This window comes from Parus major, chromosome 1A (assembly GCF_001522545.3).
Source record: "Parus major isolate Abel chromosome 1A, Parus_major1.1, whole genome shotgun sequence".
Lineage (NCBI taxonomy): Eukaryota > Metazoa > Chordata > Aves > Passeriformes > Paridae > Parus > Parus major.
Genome location: NC_031773.1, coordinates 7950897 through 7976350, shown reverse-complemented (window position 1 = coordinate 7976350; position 25454 = coordinate 7950897). Strand labels below are relative to the sequence as shown.

General features: G+C 38.1%; 1 protein-coding gene across 1 annotated transcript in view; it reads right to left on the bottom strand.

Moving 5' to 3' along the window:
* The window catches only part of SEMA3A (semaphorin 3A), a 160354-nt gene extending 134906 nt beyond the window's left edge, over positions 1 to 25448 (bottom strand). The window contains exon 1 of the mRNA XM_033514484.1: positions 25227 to 25448. Coding sequence (XP_033370375.1) covers positions 25227 to 25338 — 112 coding nt within the window. The 5' untranslated portion in view covers positions 25339 to 25448. The remainder of the gene's footprint in view (positions 1 to 25226) is intronic.
* Positions 25449 to 25454: the final 6 nt, after the last annotated feature.

Here is a 25454-nt window from a genome sequence, read left to right as displayed (position 1 = left end):
CCCAGCCTAAATACTATAGTGTGACATGAATGGTTAAATGACCTAGGTCCAATATATTCCAATTTAGACCATAACAGCAACCACAGTTTGGAAGCCCCAAAGGAAAGTTTCCAAACTAATTTTCCATCATTTCTTTGCAATATGTGGAATGAAACCCTTTATGTAAACCTATCACGACGGACACCAGCTAGATGTGGTCCTTACCACTGCTCTATTTCAAACCTCCAAGAAAGTTTCTGTGTTACTGATTTTAGTTTTCATTTGGTCCTGTATTGAGCAAAGTGATCTGATCTAAAACTCTGTATTCTGAAGAGTCGTACATCCCTCTATCTCCACAGGAACAGAAGGTGTTAATGAGAGCACAGTTGTAGTTCCAGGAGCTCACAAAACTTACATAATTATTTTGGCGGCTCAGGGAACACACAAGGACATTTTGAGATAGTGATAAATTAACATGGCTTGGCATGGAGAGTGCTTTGACTACTGCTCTGTGTTTGTGCAAGTGGCTCAGCCTGCTCTGTGCAAGGGATGGGCTGGACAGAGCTGTGGCAAGGACAGTCACACTGATTCAGCTTCAGCTATTGCCTGTAATTAAAAAACAACCGGCCTGATATTTGTCTCATAAAGTAACGGCTACAGAAGTGCTGGCACCAATAGCTCACACAGTATTTACTGTTTCACATTTTGCAGGTTTAGAAAACAAAAGGCTCGGTTAGCTAAACAAATCCAGTGTAAGAAACAGGCCAATATATTCTGAATAACAACAGCATAAAACCAGTTTAGTTGAAATACAGAATAGTTTCACTTTGCTCATTGAGTGCTATTGAATTTTTGGCATGGAAGAATAAAAAAAAAAAAAGAGCAGATGGTGAAAGAAATAAATTAAGCTGCTGGTGATGGAATACAATATCACACTGAATTATAAAGCATGATGAACAGAAATCCTGTTAAATAGGCTCTTACACTCAGTATAAGAAGTTCATATTGTTGAAGTTCATATCTAATTATTTTGGTTTATACTCTATTTTTTAGAGCTTTTATTTTCAATACAGATCCCATCATGAATTCAAAACAGAAATCCAAGGCAATGTAAAAGAGATGCAAAAAAAGTGAAAAGGTACGCTTTCCATTCTTCAGCCACAAGCCAGACATTCTAGTAGTAATGTTCTAAAATTTACAGTATTGTAAAATCAGTCAAAAACCTATACTTTTCTTTTTTAAGAGTCCTTACACCCTACCTCAGATTTGGAGGTCTGTATGTGTGTAAGGCTGAAGCCTTAACATAATTTTCCAATCCTTCTAGTGTTTTTTTTTAAAAAAAAAGCTATTTTGTCTCAAGGTTTTGCTTTGTTTATATCTTTAGACTTTGGAAACAATAAACTGTTACTGTTAAAAATCAATGTACTTCAGAAAAAAAGTGTAAGATGTGTTCATGTGAATGCTGTGCAAGGCACCTCTGTTTTCAGAAGTAAAATTACAATGCCAAACTTTGTTCTTATAAAGAGCTATATAACTCTTCAGTAATAATGTTCCCATTTTTTAATGTCATCTGATCAGCATTTAGATCAGAGGCACTTTGGCACATTATCAGTTGTGATAGTGAGATTTAATTTTCAGATAATGTAAATTGTTTGGCATGACAATGTTCTCTTCTTTCTTTAACTTAGTTCTCCTCCAAACCACAGCACTATGTGGTAAACAGAGTCTAATATCAGTGTAGGTGCCTCAAGAGAATTTTAGTTAAGTTACTGAAGACAAATCATCTGTAATGTCTATTGTTATAATTTATTATTAAAAATACCAATACTTTTCACCCTTTAGTTTCTAGACATGGTTCAAAGATGAGCTGGTAACACTAACTCCACTTAACAGTTGAAACATGAAGTTTCATTTGATTTTGAAGGTACAAATCATGGTTGAGATTTGGCTGCTCTTCCTGGAATCTGGTCTGAAGCCTTGCACTCTACTTCTGAGAGCCTGCTGCTTTAACCTCTATGGAAAACTCATTTTGTAAAGCCCATACACTCCCTTTGCAACTGCTTTTAATAGAGATATGGGGAATCCAGTGTCTGGTTTAACTTTATTATGGGTTTTTATAATATAGAGCCATATTCCTAATGTTTACACTACCCATTTTTACTGCTTAAAAATTATTTTATTTCAAGACCTATGTAGAAAAATTATATTCACATCCATCAGAATATTTTAGGCCAGATCACTGGTGCCCTTTTTTGTTTCTTGCTGCTTTTCCCTATCTCATGCCCCACAGGGATGGGGTGATCAATGTCAGTCCATATGTATTGCTAGCCCTCACCATTAGTCACCACATCAGACACCACCAGCAGACACAAGATAACTGGAATAATTTCCAAAATTCCAGGCTCAGTATGTCTGTTCACAGAAAGAATAGCAGGAGTTCCTTATTCTTGAGTATTTTGTAGTCAAAAACATCCTGACAACTGCATGAGCCATCTTGGTAACTTCATGGTTGATCTTTGAGTACATTTTGCAGCTGCACCAGATGCAGCTGGCACAATGCCACACATTTCCTGGGAGTTCTGTGATCACAGGGAATATTGTAACATGCCTATATACATTTCCTACCAAGCATGACAGACTAACTTCTAGGGTAATTTTCTACCCCTCATGCAAGAAAATACAATGTTCACTGCATACACAAGATCTTAACAGCAGCTTGAGTGGATCCTGAATCAAACTGCTTTCCCAGAACACTGTAATATGCAGGTTTCTCCTGGCAGCCCTGTCTGGAATCCTTGTGACCTTCATACTCATCTTATTTGTCCAGCAAAAACAACGAATAGTCATAATCCATAACAGACATTCATGCTGGGAGGCTCCTCTAACAAAAGTAACATGATTAAGGACAGGACATCTGGGTTATGCAGTGCAAATACTTCTAACCTCAGCACATGCCTGGTGCCACTGTCTTCAGATATGAACCAAACAGGACCTTGACCTAAACCCACAATGGAAACAGAAACAGCCCCCCACATTCCAGGGAAGAATTCTGAATTCATCTGGGGCAGAAGCAGCAGGAGAAAACAAACACCTTCTGGTGCAACATAATTGCAGTTGAGGAGTAGGGGACCTCAGTAATGAAAAATTAAGAAACCTCTGTATGGAATAAAATTTGCAAAACTTTCAGTTCTTGAGTTCGAAAGCATCCCATATCTGAGTTCTCTGACAATTACATATCAAAATGTGTTAGACTCTGTAAGGATATTGTCTGTGCATCATCTTTGGAAAATGCTAGACAACATTAGCACCTTGCCAGATCTCTCTGATGAAGGCAGTGAGATGATATCACCTGAAAGTCTCTCAGGTAAATAATTAAGATGACAAGACAGAAAATTCCTACTTGAGATGCAAATTGAATCTCATGGCAAAAGAAATTAGCAGCCCTCTGATCCAGTGGAGTGAAAAATATCAAAAAACTGGTATGTCCTACTTCTTCAGGTCAGTGAAAATCACTACTGCAAATAAAAGAAACTACTAGGAGAAAAAAAGAAGAATGTTTCAAAGTCTGAAAATTTGGCTAGGATTTCTGGCAAAAGGCGGAAGATTCTTTTTTTTATTTTATTCTTTTTTTTTTTTTGTTTCTATCTCTCTCTAGTATCCAGGAGACATTGCAATATAATGCACTTGCAATATTTTTATCTTACTTTATAATATATATATTAGAATACACACATGCATATATACACTAGAAGGTACAGAGAGTACTGGGATATCTGATTAAAACTGATCTATGAACTATGGACATGATTTTAAAAATGTATAGTGTGGGGCAGAGATGAGAAGAACACGTAACTTTTAAAGGATGAATGAACAATATTATTTTGATATGGTTTGTCTTTCAAAAGACAGTACTTTCAAAGGTGTTAAACATCCAACACTTCTGCTGACAAGCTACCTTTGAAAAACTGAGGTTCTGAGCTGCTTTAGAAATATCAAAGGATATAGATAAAACTGAATATAATTTGAAATCAGTCAATCAAAGAATCTAAACTTCATTATCACTTTGTCCTGACTTTGCTTAGAAGAATGGTAAAGAAAGTTGCAGAGGTACAATGGCAGAGACAAATCTGAGCAGTAATTGGCAAGGAGTCAGGGATGTTCAGCTATAAAGGAACATGGTTACTTTACACCTTCTTCTATAACATGGATTGGATCATGATGGTAGGGAGGCTATAAATAAAGGGAGGAAGAGCTGGTACAGATGTATTCTGGAATAGAAATGTGAAGGATACAGCTCCCATCCCCGTCAGAAATGCCCTCGTAACCTCTTGCTAGGCTTAAAACGATTCAGAGTGAATGTTGTCTTGATGCCTTCTTTCAGCTAGGTCTCTGGTCCTGTTTGGTTTGGAAATGTTCAATATACTGATGCTCTTTTATGATTACAGAAGAGAATTTAAAGACACAATTTGCTAGCAATAAATAAATACAGAAATTCTCAGTTTATTTTCCATCTTTATATAACACGTGCTTTTTTGTCAGCTTTCAATCTCTGTTGCATCTGATAACGTGCCTTACGTTTTATTCCTCATAATTAAAATAGACTGATCATTATTTTATTTATTTTTTTTTAGTTTTGATTGAGTTCAGTTTGGCTTTTTTAGTTTCTGCCTGTTCATGACTATAATAACTCAGAACTAATGTGGTTTTGTCCTTTTTGCATGTCTCCCAAGGAGTCACTGTATGACCTTGGCATGACCATTATTTCGACAGCATCTCAGCTCCCAGCCTACCTTAGGGCTGACTTGTTAAATGGACTGTCAGGTTTTCCACACAGAAACACTGTTTTCCATTGCACAGTGGCATCCAGCCTTCATGGGGCAATTTAATTTCTCCTGACATTCAAATAACAGCACAGAAGTATGTCAATGAGTGGAAAACTGACCGAAGCAAAATTAATATGATCTCTAAAAGGTATAACAGACACTCAGAGCATTGTCTTCCCTAACATCAATAAATTTTCTCCTCATACTAATCTACTTCTGCTTATAATATTATCTGTTTTGTGCTAGAGAGGTCTCCAAACTATTGCCTTGGCAACCAATAAACATTAATCCATGTGAGATTTTCCTCTTGAAATACTTTCTATATTCGAAACATTATGTAGGAGGTAAATTGCACTGGAACTGGAAAAGATGTGCCGATGATTTGATTCACGTTTTTTCTGGATTTTGCTACAAAATACAGTCCTAGATATTTCTTGTGTGAGAATAAATTTGCCAGCAGTCCAATGGAAAAGACTCCACTGGCCATGCTTGGTTTAAACGTTGATCTGCCCCAGCAGACTTGCAGCATCCTGAGCAGTCTAACAAAAGTCAGAATGACACAACACAGCTCACTCCAGGCCTGAGGTAGCTTGTGTAACCCCAGGTCCTACACTGCTTTATGTTACCATTCTTAATTTTCAGCTGTCACACACAGGTAATAGCTCAGTTTCAGGGGAACAAACCAAGTGCTGCGTTTAGCTGGCAAGTGAATGTGCAAAAATTGGCACTTGCATCATTCCCGTATGTTAAAGTACTTTACAGCTTGCATAGCTGTTGATGTAGCACCTAAAAGATTTTGTCAGAAAGCCCAGGGAAGCAAACAGTGTCACACCTTGGGCTGTCTCTGCAGGTAAGACAAGCTCTTGGGGTTGAGCTCAAAAAGAGAAGGCATCTTGGAACACCAGCTATGACTAAAGATGGTGGCCTGGTTTGCAAGGCACCAAAATCAGTAGGAAAATTCTTACTGAATTCAATAGGCTTTAGATTACACCTCCAAAGAACAATATTGAGGACTTGAATCCCATCCAGAACCTCAAATGGACCAAGGCATAGGCACAACCAGTTTAAAGGACTGATCAAAGTCCACTGATGCTTTTCCAAAAGCTTGCAACAAATGTCACAGAAGGGAGGGCAGTAATTCAGGCAGGAGGTGACAGAGTTTAGGATGCCTGTGATGAGGCCACATCTTAATGCTCTTGCACAAAGCACACTTGAAAGTCAAGATGCGTGGAGAATATTTTATTCATAAGTGCAAACACTTTCTAGCATTTGTCAATGTGAAACAACACATTGCTTGGGTCTCTGAAGACATGATGTGAACCATAATGTGTGTTATTTCAAAATAACACATAACTTGTCACTTACTATTACTGAAATAATCTGTATTTGAATGAATCAACAATGGCAATACGTACTTACAGCAAGGAAGGAGCAACTCTAGCACATGAGAAATTCTGGTTTTGTATTCCTTATGAAAAATAAATGAAACCTTCTGTAAATAATGACCATTGTTCCAGACTTACCTCCTGAAGAAAGGTTAAGCCCCTCAGAATGAGTAGATGGTTTCCTTAACATTCAAATTCAACATGGGATTACCTTTTCAGAACTGTTTTCTATGCCTAGTAACACTCACATATTCATCTATGCCAGAGCCTAGAGGACTGCACAGCTTGTTTTGGAAAACAGTCATTCTTCTTGTGTGACACCTGGAAGTCCCCTGATAATCTATAATGTTCCAGTCGACTGATATGACAAACTACACCTGAAACCATAGATTAAAATAAAAATTAAAAAAAAAAAGGGGGGGGGGAGGAAAGAAAGAGAATGCACAAAGTGTTTAGCACCAATCAAAATGAAATGGGAATTGCCTCTCCTCACCAGAAATGTAAGACAGGCATATTTCTTCATATTGGAATGAATGTATGTGTGTAACAAACTTGAATAATTTTGCAGCCTTTATATCCAGAGAATTGCATAACATTAAAAAGACATGTAAGGGAAAATTTTTGAGGAGGAAAATTGTCAGCTTTTGCATTTTATATGTAGTGGCATTATCACTTAAAGAATCTTAAAGACAGTAGGAAAAGTGACCTTTTTAACTAAAACCACAACTTTTTTCCTCCCCCTATAAGGGATAGATTCCTAAAGACATTCACTTCTCAGTGGCAAAAACAATGCAGTCAAAAAGGTATCAGACAACAAGTGTAACTAAAGTTGCTAAAATAACTAAATTTCTTCAATTTGTGCAATTAATCTGATGATACTGTTAAGGAATTTTCAAAGATTTTTTTTTTTAACTCCATTTTATTTATTTTCTTAGTTTCTTTATACCAGAAAGCAAGAGCAAGTTATTTTCCTAGTGCTTAGATGTTTGTCTGAGCCTTGAACTAAATAATTCAGTTATTTATCAGTTGCACTACTTGTTCTGAAAAGTCCGGTTAGAATTTCATTGCGCAAAAGCACAGTCCTTGCCTTCAAAACACCCACAATGTCACTGAAAATAAAACAATGTACAAAAAGCCTGGACAGATTAGAAGCTGAGGAACAGGGATATCGTCTGACATTACTTAAAATGTTTGAGTAAGATCCTGGAACTGAAGAACGTCTATCCATTCACACATTTAGCCACAGAACCAATCTTCCTCGCCTTATTAACATCCTTGAAATGTGAAGGTGAACACACATCTCAACTTATCAATGTCTTAAAAGATTTATTCTTTAAAAGTAGAGCAATTTTTCTGTTAAGCAAACTATAACCAGTAACAATACCCATTTTTAAAATAACATATTAAATTATATCAAAGAGTCAGACATAATTTTTTAATGCTGTTTTAGCTGCAATAAATGTTGAGAACTATGTTTTGACATTAACACATAGCTGAATGTGTCAAGCTGGTTTGGAGCTTCACAACTCACATAGGAGCTTTACAAAGCACTGTTTCTCTGTGACAACATGGTTTCATAGCAGAAATAAGGAAAGCTGAGAAAAGGAAGGATTTTTTTTTTGTCTCAAGGGAAATTACAATATTCCAACATCTGTTTCCAAATTAAGTCAAACAGTCAAAATGCTGAACTTCTCACAGTGACAACTTAGGAAAAAGAATCCAGGAATGTGTGACTTTCAGTTTTTATCATTTTATCTATGTTTGTTCTGGTCAGGGTGTCCAACTTCCTTAAGCTGTAAGGGGAAAAAATACACTCCACAGTTCAGCTGTGGCCAAGTCATATCCCAAAAAGCCTGGAAATGCTTCAGGGTGTGTCCTGTCTCACATGGCACCCTCTGACACTGAACTCTACCTTATACAAATGATAAACCTGCCTCATCCCTGACTTGGACCTCTTGGCCAGGATTTGAGACAGAGCTACATGTTTTTCACTATCCTGCTATCATATAATTCTTATGCTGATTTCTGAGCACTCTCAAAGATTTTAATGGGGGTTACCTGTCCTGTTCAGAAAAGAATGGGCAAGAAAGCAGGAAAACCACATGAAACTTTTACAAACCTTCCTGCTACCCTGAACACACAGAGGTTAATGTCAGATAAATATAATATTATGTGTCTTATTATCAGCACCACAGTACAAAGTAATGTTTTCATTTGGATAGAACTGGTGGAAAATTTGGATTAAATGGAAACTTCCTTTTTCATTGACAATTCATTCTGATGAAAAATGCCTGCCTAATCCTTGTAATACATTACCAGACAGTCCCATAAGGCAAATTCTCTGCCAGTTTGCTTCACTGCTTTGCCATTGCAGCTCCAGCTTATCTGCCAACTCCGATGTGGGGAGCCAGTTGTGGTGGTAAACAGAGTGAACTGGTCAGTCACTTGTTTCACACACACCACAGATCAATTCCTCTATGATAGTGCTTTTCCATTTACCACATATGCTGAACTGCATTTGACCTGGTGGTGAAAGGTTTCATTTACCATTACAGGCACTTCAGCTGTGCAGTCTCCAGTCTGTATGCTGATTTATGGATGGATGGATTTGCATATGGCAAACATCCACACAGCTTTATAAATTCACATTTATGCCAATAAATTTAAGGTCAGGGCTACGATCCTAGTATGAGTAATGTTTTTATTAGAAATAGCTCTCCTTGGGATTTTTGTTGTTGTTGTTGTGGCTTTTGTTTTGTACTGTTTTTTTTCAATGCATGTAAGGATAACATTCCACTGCAATTCCAGTTTAAGACATATGGACACTGCTGAAGAAACCAACTCTTTATTTCTTCTTAATACTCTTTCTTCCCTTATTTCCTTTTCTTTCTTGATTTTTCTTTTCTTTCTTTGGTCTTGCAATTGTTCTTTAGCAGGTGTACATGGAGATCATCTTGTCTCTAGGTGCAGGACTGAGCACAAATCTTGAACTTATAGCAAAATGTCCACACTGATCTTGGAGACGGGAACATCAGAACAGGGATATCCATCCAGGCCAAAAGTCAGCCTCATGAGGAAGCCACCCTAATACCAAAGACCATCCACAGATGATTAAGGAAAGAACAAGAAAGGACAAGAGAAGATGTAATTCCTGGCAGCCCTTATGTCAAAGCTAGAGAAAATTGTGCTGGGTGTTCAGGTGGGGGGGTTTTAGTTCAGTTTAGGTTTGTTACTGCTTTTTTTGGGGCTTGGACTTTTTTGTTTGTTTGTTTCTTGGTTTGGTTTGATTTTTGGTTGTTTTTTTTTTTTTTTGGGTTTTTTTTTTGAGGGGGTGTTTTAATAGCATTTGATCTCCTTCATTTCTGGCTTAATTAACTGCCTACTGCACAAGGCTCATGGTTGGGTGGCTACAGTATCAACACTGCTAACACCCCTTATAAATACTAAAATTCCCTGGTTTCCAAAAAATTTTACAGCAAGCAAGCTGTCAGTCTTGCCACAACGTATCTTCAACTAACATTAACACTGCCTTGATGAAACATCTTGACAAATATTCATTCAGTCTTTGTTTCCTGGTATGAGCAAAGATCCACCTCCCACCCACATTCTGTAGCAGATTTAGGAATGCAAGACCTTTCATGCTTAAATCATTCACTATGCAACGCAAACGTTTATACCCACTGAAACACAAAACACATCATTCATTATTTTGAAACTTAATTATGAACTAGACATTTACATTGAGGAGGAGCTAAAAATAACTTGCAGCCGGGTGTGGTGTAATTTTGCACTGTCTGTGGATCTGGGCCAAGTATGGGTGTGTAAATAACTTCATATTTGTATACATTATGTAGGTAAATGTATGCATGCACCTAAGGATATTTCCACAGTTCAGAATTTGGTAAGTTTCTTCCCTCTGTTTGGCATCACAGAGGGATAGACTGAGCCTAGCCAGACCCAAAAAACTCCCTTTGCAAGAGCAATGAACTGGAAAAGAGCTTCTGGTCTCAGTAGGACAAAACAGGAGAAGGAAGAAGTTTCCCATGTTGCATTTAGACTCCACGTACCCTGGTGATGTGCTCCATCACCCCACTGGCTGACAGTTTTGTACAGATGTCTGGCAGTCACATGTCCTTTAGTTATCATTTGAACAGGCTCAGGGGCTCCATTACAGCACATGACCTTTTTTATATACTAATATCTTGTATGTATGGTAACATACAATGCAATTTTCACCTTCCAACATCATCCATGGCCAGCATTAGGGAAGCATTAGGATGCCTTTGTTCCAAGACATCATAGACTTACTCATGAGCTACTCCGTGGGTTGTTCAGTGATTGCTAACATAATTTAAGTAACAGCTCCCATTAATTAAATTGATGCCCCTTGCAGCCTACTGAAGAACTTCACAGACAACTGCACCACAACCAGAAGTTGTATAAATGTGTTTCCTATTGGATTCTATGCCACAAATGGTTTCTGCTCCTATTTTTAATAGAAAACATTATTTTTGCTTCCTTCTTTAAATGTATACCTATCATAAAATGTGAAAAATTTTATTCCCTCACTACCCTCTACTGCATTTTAGACTTTCTGCATTTCTTTAACATGTGACACAGACCACAATAAATTTTAGGGTAATAGAAGTGTCTACACAAGTGGCTACATCTGAGTGGCTGCAATTTGAGATTCCTCTTGCTGTTTTGCGAAGAGCACTGAGAGCCCATTGAGATGTCTGGGGTGAGGGAGCACATGGCCCCGTGCTCGCTGTCCCACTTTGTCAGACTGATGTTTGAAAAGGAGCAGGGATTCCTTGCTCAGTTGCTAGTGTTAGCTATTTGGAGTGGCAGGAAAGCAGCTCTGGAGTCTCCTGCTGTGGGGAGATCTCCCGGGCTCTCTTCAACCAGCTCATGTGAGAAGCAGTCAGAGCAACTTTCACTCAAAGTGCCTGAAGCCATAGCTACAATACATAAGTAATACTCCAGTAAAGGATAGTTTCCACAATGCTGTGCCCTTTTTTGATAGATTGAGAATGGTTATTAAAACAGAACTGCTGCATTCCATATTCCAATATTGTGGTAATACTTTATCAAAAGTTACTGTGCTTGAATCAGCAGAACTGCCTAATGTGTGCTCCATGTACAGTCACACAGAGGGTCTAATGGAAAAACCCGTTAATAGGGAAAATGGAACAGAGCTTGAATGAGAGATGACATTCCTTTCCTCAAAAACTCAGTTTAAAATTGCCTGGCCATCAAAAAAAATCAGATCACATTTCATATTAATACTCAAATATCTACCAGACTAAGGGCCTTTCATAGTGACTTTAACTGATACTGCATCCCACCCGACACGACGACACAAAGAACCACAGCAAGGCAGGGAATGCTCCTCTTGTGGTAGAGCACAGAGGAAACATGGGATAAGACAGATCAAGAGGGATTATTACTGAATGAAAACTTTCATGTGAGTAGAGCTACATTTTGAACAGTTTTTTGCATAATTTCTTCCCATTAAATGGGCAGAGCTCAAAAATTTCAAGTGATCCCTACAATTGCTTAGGTTCATTTGTTGATTATTTTCTAAGTGAAGAATAACTTGCATAGCCTCTCCAAAGGACACTTCATACCACAAGTACCAGGTACATTGAAATCAAAAGGACTACTCAAGTGAGCAGGAGTTTGTTAGATCAGTCCTTTTTTGTTGTTGTTTTTAATGACCTGGTAAATACCAAGACAAATTTCATTACAGGAATATTATGTGATAGAGCAAATCCCAGAGCCTTTGAATAACTGCCCTTTTTAACTCTACTGATTTAAATTCCATTTAACTTTGTAGGTTTTTTTTGAACAGTGTAGCCAGACCAAATTAGTGCACAGAAGCTTTGTGAGAAAGAGTGTGCTGTAAATGATTACAGGGGTAAAATAAATTATTTTCTGAAATATGGAGATTGAATGAAATTAATCATGGGATTTTGAGTAAGTAGATAGAGACTACAAAACAGTACCAGGGAAATTATATTGGTAACCTACAGCAACAATCCCAAGCTTTATTATAAATCATTATTAAGGGGTAGGTACATAACCCGTATCAATTTTGGAGGTGAAATTTACTTTGGAAACTTTTCTAGTCCTTGTGCCTGTCTAATCACAGGTTTTGAGGCTGCTTCAGGCATAAAGGGTTTAGTAAATCATTGTCTCTCCATATACACACATACCAATTCTATCTAAGCAGATATGAGGCACAATAAAATATGCAGAAAACTGTTTGACTCTGAGCCTATTAAGATATAGTTTTACTCTGTGTTCCTCATTTTTCTACTGTTTACTTTTACTTATTTGCCTTTTTGGATACATGAACAATTGTGTATTTTGAAGGACATGTTTGGTTTTAAACTACAACATTCATCTTTATCTAGCTTAGCATGTCCTGAATTACAGCAGCAGAACAGAACAGTGAAATGCTGGGCAGTTTGTAAGGAAGATTAAAGTAATGATTTTCTTGGGTGCCTCCTGGGTCAGATACTGACATAATACAGAATAATACTCAAATCCTTTACATTTCTTTCACTCCTATCACACTTATCTGCCAGATTTTCAATGAAGGTCTACATCTGCTTACTGCTTAGATCTTGTGGCTTTTTCCCTTCCCCCCCTCATTGGGGGAGAAGGAAGAGTGGCTTTTTGAGCTTATTTTTTATGAAATATTAAAAGAAGCAGAAAATGTATAGTACTTGGAGACCTGATATTGCTTTCTAAGATTCATTTTCCCCAAGTGGTCATTATTAGAGTGGATCAATTTAAGGTGTGGGAGTTTCCATACCAGTGAATAGGTTAAAGTTTTATGGTGCTGCTTTTCACAGTACTTTGAAATGCAATGATCTTTGCCAGGAGCTAGCTAGAGAATTATTTACATATCCCCCTTCCTACCTCAGCTGACCATTCACATGCTAATGGAAACTTTGACAGCTCCTCCACACATTTGTGAAACCCAATGATCTGTCCATTTTTCAACTCAGAATGAAAGATATGACAGTGCCTTAGAATAAAGGCCTGCCAGACTCTAGATTAGTTTCTTATTCTGCAATACCGAATATGAAAAAAATCCAACTTTATTGGAATGGAAAGTTTGGGGAGCACAGTGAATACCTATTAGTCATAAAACAAGTATTGATTTCTCAGTCACCATCTGGGGGACAGTAACTTTAAAACATATTTGAAAAGCAGAACTGACTTAAGCTCTTGGTGTTTCCTCCTGTGGTCACCCAGAACATAACTCAGCCCCTCAAAAGCTGATTTTTAGAATAGGCTCAAGTCATTGAACTGTGGGCACCATGTTATCAGAGGAGGAAAATGAAAAGCAGACATTTAAGCTGGCCCTGCCAGTTAAACCCTGTGTTTGTAGAAACTTGACTTCGACTATTGAGCACAGTGGGTTGTAGAACAGTTCAGAAGGAGGTCCATGGTCTGGCCCTGCACATGGAACAATTGCCTCTTAAATCCCATTGTCCAAGAGATCTGACTGGGCAGTTCAGCTCAGGACAAAACTGTACTTTCATGTTGATTATTAAAAATCCTCGCTATTCAACCCTCTCGCCAATTGCTACTTTTAAAGGGAAACTTGTCTTAAGACGACTTAAAGTCTTTTCTGGGGTGCTCTCAGTATCTTATAACCAGAAACAAGTACACATTTCCTTGTCTAGAAAGCTGTATTTCACCTCTTCTCATACAATTTACATACACTGATCACTTCCATATGTCTGGCGTAAGGTAAAATAGTTTCTATGCATAGTAATGGGGGTGAACCTACAGTGAAACAAAATTCAGTATTTATCATATTCCTACATACTGGCAGAAAAAAATTTAAGAGTGGCAGTTATGAGAAACAACCTTAAGGGGCTGTTTATGGTCTCAGCTATGGAAATTGTATTAAAAAGCTACAAGTTGCATTGCTCAGACATGTCCTCATTCTCTTTGGTAAAATGTCAATTAGCAGAATCAGGGGTCTAAACATGCAGCACTGCAGTCACACTTAGGATGTTACATTTGGTTTACACCAGAACAGTTCATGACTGCTTAAAATTTCTAACATAGAATAGTAATACACATGACACTTGACATTTGTCTCTCTGAAAACATATGAAAAAGTTTTTTGACACCAGTAAATAGGACCTTTTCCATTGCTCTCAGCTGGTCAGCTTGCCAGCCTCAAGAATTGAACTTGGCTCTTCTAGCACCTGCAAAACTGTAAGAAAACAAGGTAGCATGTGTTCAAGTAAGACACCATAGTTTAACATGTTAAACTACAAACTTGTGTATGAAGTCAAAAAGTCATCAAAATCACACAAAAACTTGTATTTTCCTTGTATTTCTTAATTAATGGCATGAAAATGGTTAGCTTATTATGGAAAAAGAATGCTATTGAAAACAACAATTACATCATGTAATTGGCATGAGGAAGTATAAAAGCAAAGAAAAACATTCCTTGAGATAATTCACTGAAGATAATATTTAAATGCTGCATTTAAGGTATGTGGAATATAAGAAACACCAATTTTATTTTCATAGGCCAGGGTGACAAAGGGATCAGGTGCTTTCCTACTTTTTTTAGGAACAAAGATTTGAATCTTTCTAAGATGCAAAATTCTACATATGAATTTATTACAGCAGTTTATCCTCATTATTAGGTTTGAACTAGGGCTGTCAAGCAACAGTTTTCCAGTGAGTGAGTCACAAATGATAGGCAATTATAACTGACTCAGCTGATTACTGAATACTTCCCCAAGTGTCTAGGAAAGGTTGCCCTCATCCTGGAGAAGGCTGGGGAACATCTGGGGCATGGAAAGTCAGAAAAAAAGAATATGTGCCCAAAGAAAGCAGAGGTTTTTGTCCAGAATCTCTTGGATTCTTAGACTCATTCTTGGAATGAGCCAGGGAGTGTTTAGCACCAGTGGCTTGGAAAGGTATGTTCAGACTGAGTAGAAAGGGAGAAATTGCCCCAAGTTTTAGTTGGTTTTTAGAGGTTTTAGTTTTGTCTGGTAAGCACAAGAAAAAAAAAAAAAAAAACACTTTTTAGTCCCTTTGAATTTTAAAATATGACTATCAGCCATGATAATAAAGAAACAAACCCTAGCTTAAACTCAGAGAAATTGGTCAGAATCTCAGAAGTACGCACACACCATGGGTAGACAATACTGCAAAGACTAAACACAAAGGCTCTTTTTCAGAGCCATCTGTAATCACCCTCACAGTGTGTTTAGTTTGAAATAGAGGTGGATACTCTAAAAAAAAAATTGGAAGGGCTCCTGTCTAAAATTATATGGAATATCCAAATGGAATTAAAATGCTTTTTGGATAATAGGGATGTGTTTCATGTCACAGGCATACACAGCTGTGAATATTACCATTATAATCACTTTAAGGGTCTTTCTGTGTTGATCAAAAATAAGTTCTGACTGAACTTTGAATACACACCTTAATGGGATTATTCTGAGAGTAGGATACAGCTCTGAATAAGCATGGCAATTCTCTGACCTCCAGCAATTCCTCAAGAAATCACTTAATACCACTTTACAGGTGAAGAAACTGACAAAGAGCCAAGGAATTAATAGGATTTCACATTTATGGTACTTTCTTTGATTCTCTTTACAGTACAGAGTTCCTGTGTATCATCAGCTGTGGTACTGGCTTTCTGCTAATGTCTAACCTCCATTTGAAGGTAATGTAGGTGAGATTAACAAAACTTTCCTGATTTATGACTATTGTCCAATAGCGAAGTGAGTCACAATGCAGTTTTAAAGAATGATAAAACACAAAATTGTAAAAGGATGCAAGAAAAAGAAGTTGAATATCCAGTAGTTTCCCATTACAGATAAGAAAAAAAAAGTCTGAACAATTAGTATTAGAAATGTATGCAATTTTTGATCTCAATACTACAGGCTCCAGAGAAAAGCAAAATTTTCAACATATAACATTGTTGTTAATACTTTACTTCATAAAACTCCTTTAAAGTGAGCTATGAAAATAGCTTCAATTTTAACAAATTCCTGAATCTTTTCACTTGAGATGAAATCTTGCTTGCCAGATTGTTGCAGGTCAGTTTTTACGTCTAGAGAACAAACGTCTAGGGATACACATTTGGAACAAAAATATAGACTGATGTTTGCCATACTGATAACCCAACAGCCAACACCCTGGAATACTGCTTTGCTGATGTTTGTGATCTTGCAGAGAAGTGTCACACAGAGTTCTTTGAAAATGCTACCACACCTTCCTGTACAACTAAATATATATTTGGTCTGGTTGGGTGGACTCTTGTCACTTCTTGGAAGAACAGCAATTCAGAATGAAGCGATTTCCTAACTATACAATTTGCAGGTACCTCAGCAACACATTTGTGATGCTGTCTACAAGGCCATCAGCCCAAGAAGTTTTGATAGAGTCATTCATCTGCTTTAGTAGAAGTGAATATAGGGGAAAATGCAATCTTGAAGATAAAATTGTTTTTCCCAGATTCCCAGACATCATTTCTGCTGTCCCTCCTATCACTTGACAGGAACTGGATTTATCTCATGGGCCTAGGAGGATGGAGACCTTGGAAAGGACCTGGTGTGGAGGGGAGACAAAGTTGGCCTGAATATACTACAGAGCAACACTAGTCCTTACTGATATGACCTTTGCTGTGCTTTGAGAAAAAGAGCTTCCTTAGGAGTCAGAACCATTTCAGACCACACATTCAGTAATGAAAGTAATGAAGTTCCACTAGGAAATCCATTTAAAAAGTCAAAGTAATATTAACACCCTGAAATCACCACTTTATCTTAAGGGACCTCATTCTGTACCTTGGCTACACGTGGGATCTGTGTATAGCAAAGGAGAGTTATTGCCATTCCAGCATGGAGATGAAAGCTGTACCCTGCACTCTCTGCAGTTCTTTCAGATGCCTGTGAGCTGTATTTATCATGTGATTCCTCTAGAAAAGGCCACCAACCCATCCCCCTTGAAAATCCTCCAAATCCTTTAAATTATCTCACCAAGGTTTTTTGTGTCCTTTTCTCATACAAGGCTGGAATTTCAAAAGCAGCCAAGAGGGGCCGTCAGAACTAACATGAGCTTTGCTTCATTAGACTGAGGTGTAAAGGAGAGCTTTCTTTTTCCTCCTTCCACAAGTTAGATGAAAGCAAATAACTACTTCATTCCTCAGATTGTTCCCTGCAAGATCCAACTTTGCATGAAAATATTTATAAGAGATGAGAATTTTATTTGACTGCTCGCTTCTAAAGTTTCTGCAACATCCAGCTGGAGAGATAAGCAGGCAGCCCAATAAATGTCAAACAACTTTAAAACATCAGAAGAATGGCAAAAACTTCTGACTTTACTGTGTTTGGCTATCAAACAGCAAAGGATGAAAACTGGACATGACACAGAGTAGAGTAGTGCTCACACATTTCGCAGATTGCTGTAGATATGTCTAGTTCAAGGGGGATCTGTAATCCCCAAAGGGAGAAAAGAATCCCTCAAACTGTAGATCTATTTAGAATTTTTAGGAATTAATAAATTAGGCTTCATCCCACTCTCACTATTGAAATAGTTCAGCTGAAAAAGTGTAGACTTGGGGTCATGACACCTGTCCTTTGAATTGCACATATACGCATGGATTTTTATTTGCAAACTACGCTCCATGAAATTGAATCTTGAATATGTTTTTCTCTTTAAAGTGCAGAAACATTCAGAAGGTAATTGAGCTGGCCAGGGGACAGCTTATTGAAAGCTCTAAATGATTAAGCCATTAAATCAGTAAAGCTCTGCAGCCCCAGACAGTCACTTCCAGGATGTGTCACTGGAATTGGGATGAGCTTATTAAGGAGGAGAGACATGGAAAACGTGAGAATTAAATTAGGTAATTGTTTTAAAATTATGAAAAATGTAGCTGTCTCTCCATACTACAAGTTTGGTGCAAATTTAGACAAGAGTCACAAGCGACCTCAAGATCACAGATACTGAGGTCATATGTATGTTTCATCAGCTTAATTTTCACACTGCTTTAAATACTTACTTAGGCAAAAAAAGTTTATTAAATTAGGAAGATTTGGATCAGAATACAGCCTACATTCTTGAATGGCACTTAATTAGTACCTTCTTTTGATACATTCCCAGTGAGAAAGAAACTAAATAAATGAACAAGGAGCTTAATTCCTGTTACAGTCAATGACAAGTGATGAGCATCCTTAAAACCTTATTCATTCTGCCTAACCCAAGATTAACTCTCTGGAGATGCTTCTTCTTCCCCCTGACAGTGAAAAGAGCCTAAACTGACTGTGTCAGTCACAAAGAAAAAGACACCACAGAGAACTTCCTTTGGTGCAAGAGAAAGTTACAAGACTCTTAAGATTTCTGATGCTCTCAACAGCTGTAGCCATCCTTTTATCTCTTGTATATTCAGACACTATCCCACTTGGAAAAAATAGGAGAAGTCAAGTAAAAGTATTACCCCACAGTTATTCTCACTATCCACAGCTGTTACTGGAAGAGAGCAGCTAACCTATATGAAGGCTGTATGTGGGAGGACCGAGAACTTGCAGACATTTCTGAAGGGAGCTTTAATCCTGCAAGGGAAGGACTTCGCTGAATTGCCCACCAGCACAGCAGCAGCAACAATTTTAACGTGTAACCTCAGTTAACAAGAGCACCATAACAGGTTACAATACCTCCATTTAAAAGTTTAACATAGAGCTCCCAGGGTCCACCCCACACATTTGCTTAAAAATAAGTGTGTGGGAGCCTGAAAACAATTTTACCCTTTTTAGCTTTCAAACAACTGGAAAATGTCACAACCATTGACACCACTTAGAAGGATTTGTTTTCTTCTCAGTTGCTTAGGCGCTGCCTCAGGTGAAGGTGTGATTTTGCTTCAGATTGAACTGGGGTCAACTCAGGCTCCAGCTGATGAAGAAAATGTTGAAAATACTGGAACAACTTTGTATTGCAGGTGCTTCCATTGTTGTGTTCCAGGTATGCTCATGAGGGAAAAGTCTGTGGGCCAGAGGAAGTAAATAAAGAAGATTCTCTAGCAGCAGCTGTGGGCATTAAAGGCCATATGCAGAATCAGTGATAAAGCAAACCAAAATCATATTAAAAGGATCACAGTATAGCAATGCATTAAATTAAAACTGAAAAACACTTCCAAGAAAAAAGAATGAATTAAAAATACCAATCATTTCATGGTTTCTTTTCAGGTTGGAACTCCATGGAAATACTTTCTGTGCATGCAGACTCCTATGCAGGAGAGATCATTAAAAAAAAAACCAAAACAAAAACAAAACATTTACATTGTAACAACCTGCTATGAATGGGTTTATTATTTTAAATACTGCTTTGCTAGATGTTATGGAATAAGTATACACCTGAAAAAACCCTAAGCAAACAGATAGGTACCTCAGTCCTGACCAAAAGCTTCAAGAACAGAAGGAAATTTTAAGGCAGATTTCACATATCAGAAGATTCACTGAGCTCAGTGTAACTATGGAAATTTAAATTCCATACTAGGTCAGAGTTTTAAAGATGCTGTTACAAACTGTACAAGGAAATGCTGCACACCTTGTCTGCAGCAAAAAAGTAGAGTTTCCATGGCTGTCAATACAGCACCTTCCATGAATAATTCAGTCATTTGCAAACCATACAGTAAAAATAATTATAGAGAACTCCAGCTTTGCAGAAAAGGGAGGCTCTGTAATTCAGAAACCACTTTTTCCACTGGAATTAAATGGGAAAGTTGGAAATGCAAAACGAGAATGTTGAGGTAGGTTTTCACCCTCCTTGTTCCAATTACACTGCCTGTCTCAGGCCCTAATTATCTAGCTGAAAATTTCCCTATATAGGCAAGATCTGAGCTTAGGCACTTCCTTCATCAGCCTCTCCCTGGTGTCAGGCTGTGAGGCAGTCAGAGCCTGGCAGGGTGCAGGGTAGTCCTACCATCTCCCTGAGAGGTCCCAGGGCTTGGGAAGACCCCAATCAACCAGCAACACAAAGACCAACACACAGATCTTCCCTGAAAGACTCATTTTTGAGAAAAAAAAAAAAGCTGAAGTGCCTGTGGATGCATCTGGTACCTTCACTGTCCTGCAGCCTCCTGTACTGACTGAACTGCGAGGTCTGAGAGCGCTGGAGCCGTGCAGAAATTTTGTCACAAACAGTGGAAGGTAGAGATGCAAATGTCCCTGATTTACTTTCCTTCACTATGGTGTCTTCTCAAGTCAGGGCTGCTCTCTCCCTTGCAGGCATGTCAGAAAGGCTTTGCCCTCAGACAGTACTCTTACAAGATAGTTTAAGCAAAGGTTTTTAAGCAGATACCTTGAAATCTGAGACAAACTCCAATACTGGTCCCAGCTCAAGAGAAACAGGCTCCCTTGCCAATATTTCTCTCCCCATTTCCTTCTCTCACTTTGTCCTGCTTTCCCAATATTTTCAGAGGTATTGAATTGTGAGTTATAAAGTTTGAAGGAAAGGAAAAACCACAATCAAACCCACCAGCAGGTCATCAACTACAACCAGACTGAGTGAACAAACTAAAAGCCAGGTATCATATTTACATTAGTGTACATACAGGTAATTCAGTGTGGTGCCATTCCTCCCTCATCACCCCATGTGGGACAGATTGAAACAGACAAGTTTTGCCATTGCTTTCACTAGGGCCAGGATTTCATCTGGATAAAAATCCATGCTATAAAATTGTAAATCAACTGCACATCAAGGATGGAGTAGTTGTCACTATCACTGCAACTTTAAACAAGACACTTACTTTTAATATGGCTTGAATTGAGGCCAGGGAGTAATAGAGCTAAATCTGTGTGCAATGCTTTTCCACTTACTTTTTTCTCAAGTAATATGTATCCAATTGAGCAACAATAACAAAGGAGAACCACACATGTACTCTTGCAAAACATACTTAGAGCATTTAGTAATTTTCAATAGAAAAATAAGACGTGACAGATGGATTTGAGAAAGTTGGGTTGACAAGATTTACTCATGTGGAGGCAAAAATCAGGGTTGCTTTATGAAAAAAATCTGCAAATCAGATAGAAACTCTCATTTGACTTATTAGTTTATATTTAAAGGGTACTATAGCTGGTCCCATCTCTGTTTGTGCTGTTACCGCCCCATACAGAGGACAGCAAAAGAAAATACAAAACAATAAATGATACAAGAAATCCATCTGGACTTAAGGCTGTATTTATTGTTTTAAACTTTGCACACTCAACTTGATCACCATCTTTCTGAGAACTCTGCTCAATAGGAGTTTCCTGAACAGAATCTGTGACCTGGTGACACAATATAGAGACCTACAACCGACATCAGAATTGAAGACAATGAGATTAGAAAAAAACACAACAAACTAAAAAAAAAAAAAAGAAAAAGGCAAGAATAAAGCCCCCTACACTCTTTAAGGAAAGATTCTTTTACTTTTGATACATCAACAATGACATTTCTTGTTACTCTACAATAAGGACACAAAGGCTTTGAAGGACACAAGAAGGAGGAGCTCAGTGGTTGAAGAACTCAACTGAGCTTTCTGTTTTATGGCTGGTTTTACCACATTTAGGCTATGATCCAGCACTTAGTGGCTTCAATGAACTTTGGATCAGGCTTTAAATCATATTAATTACTTTTGACTGAAATAAGGAGATGAGTATCATCTGAGTAAAACCTTTCCAATCCACGTACAAAGATGAAAATGCTTCGAAACTTTATAAAGTACAGAGAAAAACCTAAAAGCTACTGAACAGGAACTCTATCACAGATTTCAGATGGACAAGGATTTTCCTACTGCTCTCCTCAAATTTCCTTTCTTTAATATGCCAGCAGAATCAAGGTGATGTAAACTAAATAACCAGAACTCTGCTTCACAATAAGCAGACTTCAGATCACAGATGTGGCCTTAATGTAGGCATTTATACACTTTCTCTGCCATTTCCTATCCATACTGTGCCCGTAGGATGCTTCTAATCTTCTGCAAGACTGAACAACAAGAAGTTAAGAGGAAGTAAGAACAGGAGCTCACCAAAACTTCTGTTCAGCAACTGGAGAAATGGCAGAACTAATACTAGGCCTTTGAAAGCAAGTGACCATAGGAAATCAAGGTCGGCAGGATTTAACCCTTCATGACTCATTTTGCCAACTTTTAAAGCAAATGCCTGAGCTTTTTAACTATGTTTGACATCTAATTAGTTGAGACAAACAAGAAGTTAAAATACATCCTTGATTTTCTTTTGAAATAAAGCACCAACAATTAGCTCCAAGGTATTTGTTTAGACAAACAAGCACATGTCTTAAAAGAAAGCACAGTGATGGTCACAGAAAAGTGAAGTCACCTGGGTCATTCTTTTCACCCTGCCTCTTTGGGGGTTCTTTGTCAATATCATAAGTTTATTTTACTCAACCACATCTCTTCATAGAGATGAGAAATGGGTAAGTAATTGAGTAGCTTCTTTTTCTACTTGCAAGCAGTTTAAACAGAGATGAATCACTTGGTATCACATAGTCACATGGCGGTGAAGTATACCCAGAGAGATAAGTATTAGCACGTGAGGTATTCTGTCAGTGCCTAAAAGCCGTATTTTCAATACCCACAGCTTTTAAGGATGTTCCTACGCAAGGTGTTAACATTGATCTGTGCACTGAGCACTGTGCTGGAAACAAAATTTGTGTGGAAAAGAACCAGCTGATAAGGCTTAAGTCTTCCCTGACTAATAATGATACCCCCATACCTGGGGATCAATGCAGCAGCAGGCTCCTATTGACCTGGCTAAGCATTTACACCGGTACTTAACATTAAACGTGAGCAGGCCGATCTGATTTTTAGAGTTACACATATTTGAAGTCAAATATATGAATCAAAGGCTACAGTGTGAATTCCTGTAAGTCTTCAGACTTCAACTTGCTTTGGATTAAGTACACATGTACTGTCTTCACTAGATAGGAAACAGGGTTGCTCACCATTTGAACTCATTTTTGCTGCACAACGATCCACCAAGTATAAAAGTTTTGATGTTCAGCTTGTTTCCTGTTTTGCTCATATAGAACTCACCATATAGGAAAATTTGATATCTGATATTTTAAAAGATGAAAATTAGACTCTTTATCCCAGCAAGAGCAGAACTGGAAAACAACCAATCGGCAGAGTAGCAAAATATTTTTTAAAGGGTCCACAGATATAGCACCAATGGGCTGGAAAAAACCCAAAAAAACCAAGAGAAAAATGAGAAAAGAAAAAAAGAAAACCACCATCAGTCACATTTGGCAAGTCTTTGAAATTAGTTTCTGTGCATTTAGCCAGTATGAGCAGGGGTAGCAGACTTGAGCCACAGATAAACTTTAAAAGGGTGAAAAAAAAATAAACAACAATTAATTAGCCATTAAACCCCTTTACAGGTTATTTTTATAGCATTTATGCTTCTATATACTAATCTGAATATCAGTAAAACTGTAGAAGTTTGGATGCAATTAAGAGTTTTTTTAATGAGTTTTTGGCATGACATACAGTTATTGTAGAAGCTCTCTTTAGACTCAGTTACTCAAAATAATCGATTTTGTGTTAAATACAATTTTTTTTTCTCATTAACAGACTCCAAACCCCTTAAATTGTTCTTTTCATTCATATAATTTCAAGTTTAAATACACACAAATATGCACATATGTGTTCTTTAAGAAAACCCAGCACATGCATTTATTTCACAGAGCATCCAAGTTTTGCAGGTGCTTAATTCTTTATTTCATCTGGAGTGTGAAAATGACGCCTGCCCTGTATCAGAGAGGACTTCCCCCCCCCCCACAATTGCAGCATGACAAAGATGAAAAAAGAAGGGAAAACATATTTCTACTGGCAAGAGATGTACTGACACTAAGCTGTAAACTGAGATTGACATCTATGACCAGGCATGCACACACATGTTCTCTTTTTCCCCCCTGTAGAAGCAGTGTGTTATTTCTCCTCTCCTTTCAGAACTGTAGCTGCAGCTCCTTCTCTCAGCCATCAATAATCTGAGAATTATGAGGAGGCAGCTCTTCAGAGAGATGTGTATGCACCTAGGTGTATAGCTCTCCGTTTAAAAAAACACTCTACAGCTCTTACATTTTCAACTTCTTTCCCAGTTGTACATTCTCCAGATTTGATGAATGCTTCTGAAAATGTACTTAGAGTGGAACTATGCTGATAAAGAGAAGAGCCTGCCTACTTCACTGTTCTCCTTTAATACTGGCACTATTATACAAAAGTTAATTACTGACAACTGCAGTGTGAGTGGCATTACACAATTTCAAACATAAACGTAATCTCACAGCTCTCTTTCTTCAGTTACACCTTCCCTGTGATCTCTAATGACACACATCAGACTACACCGAAAACAACCCCGGTTCAAATACATCGCACTGCATTAAACATCCATACGCAGCATTTTCTGGTGCCTAGCAGTCCTCACCTCCTTTTCTGGACTGATCTGTTCCTTTCAGTTTATAGTTTCTTGGCAAACCCACCATCTACTGCTTATGTTAGGCATCTGATTGTCAGATTTGTACAAACTGAATATTCATGACTTGAAAATTAACCACTTCATGACTAAAATATAAAATAAAATAAAAAAAAATATATATATAAATCTTTATCCATTCCAGATCTGGAATTGTGTTTGCACTGCATGCCCAGCACGAGGGAGGTGAGCTGGGCGGCCACACGCGACTCATCGTTTTGAAGAGTAAAGTCCGGTGAAATAGCACAAGACTGCAAAATGCTCTAACAGTGATCGGCACGATCCGGAGTCCTCGTCTGCAATCGCAACTAACTCTTCTTTGTCTGGGTTTAAACTGCCTGGTACGGCAGAACGGAGGGGCTTTTTAAGTAAATGTTTTCAGAAATTTCTCTTAATGTCAATTTCCCCTTTGGAAGATAAGGAAAAGCAGTGAGGAAGGTGAGGAGGGAGGGAGCGACGGGGCAAGGAGAAAAGAGGTTCGGAGGAAAACCGAGAATAAGAGAGAACAACAGACTTACCTTTATACGATAATTTAAGCCTCGGCACATTATTCTTCACATGCTGGCAGTTGACTCTTCCTGCTAGTAATACTCCCAAGGAAAGCAAGGCAATCCCCCTGAGCCAGCCCATGCTGCAGCAGCCACTGTAGGGTCCCCGCCAGCCGCAGCCGTGGCGCTCTCCGTCCTGCCGGGCGCCGCCGGGGAACTTCAGGCAACCTGGGGAGCGGAGGTAACAGGTGATGGGGG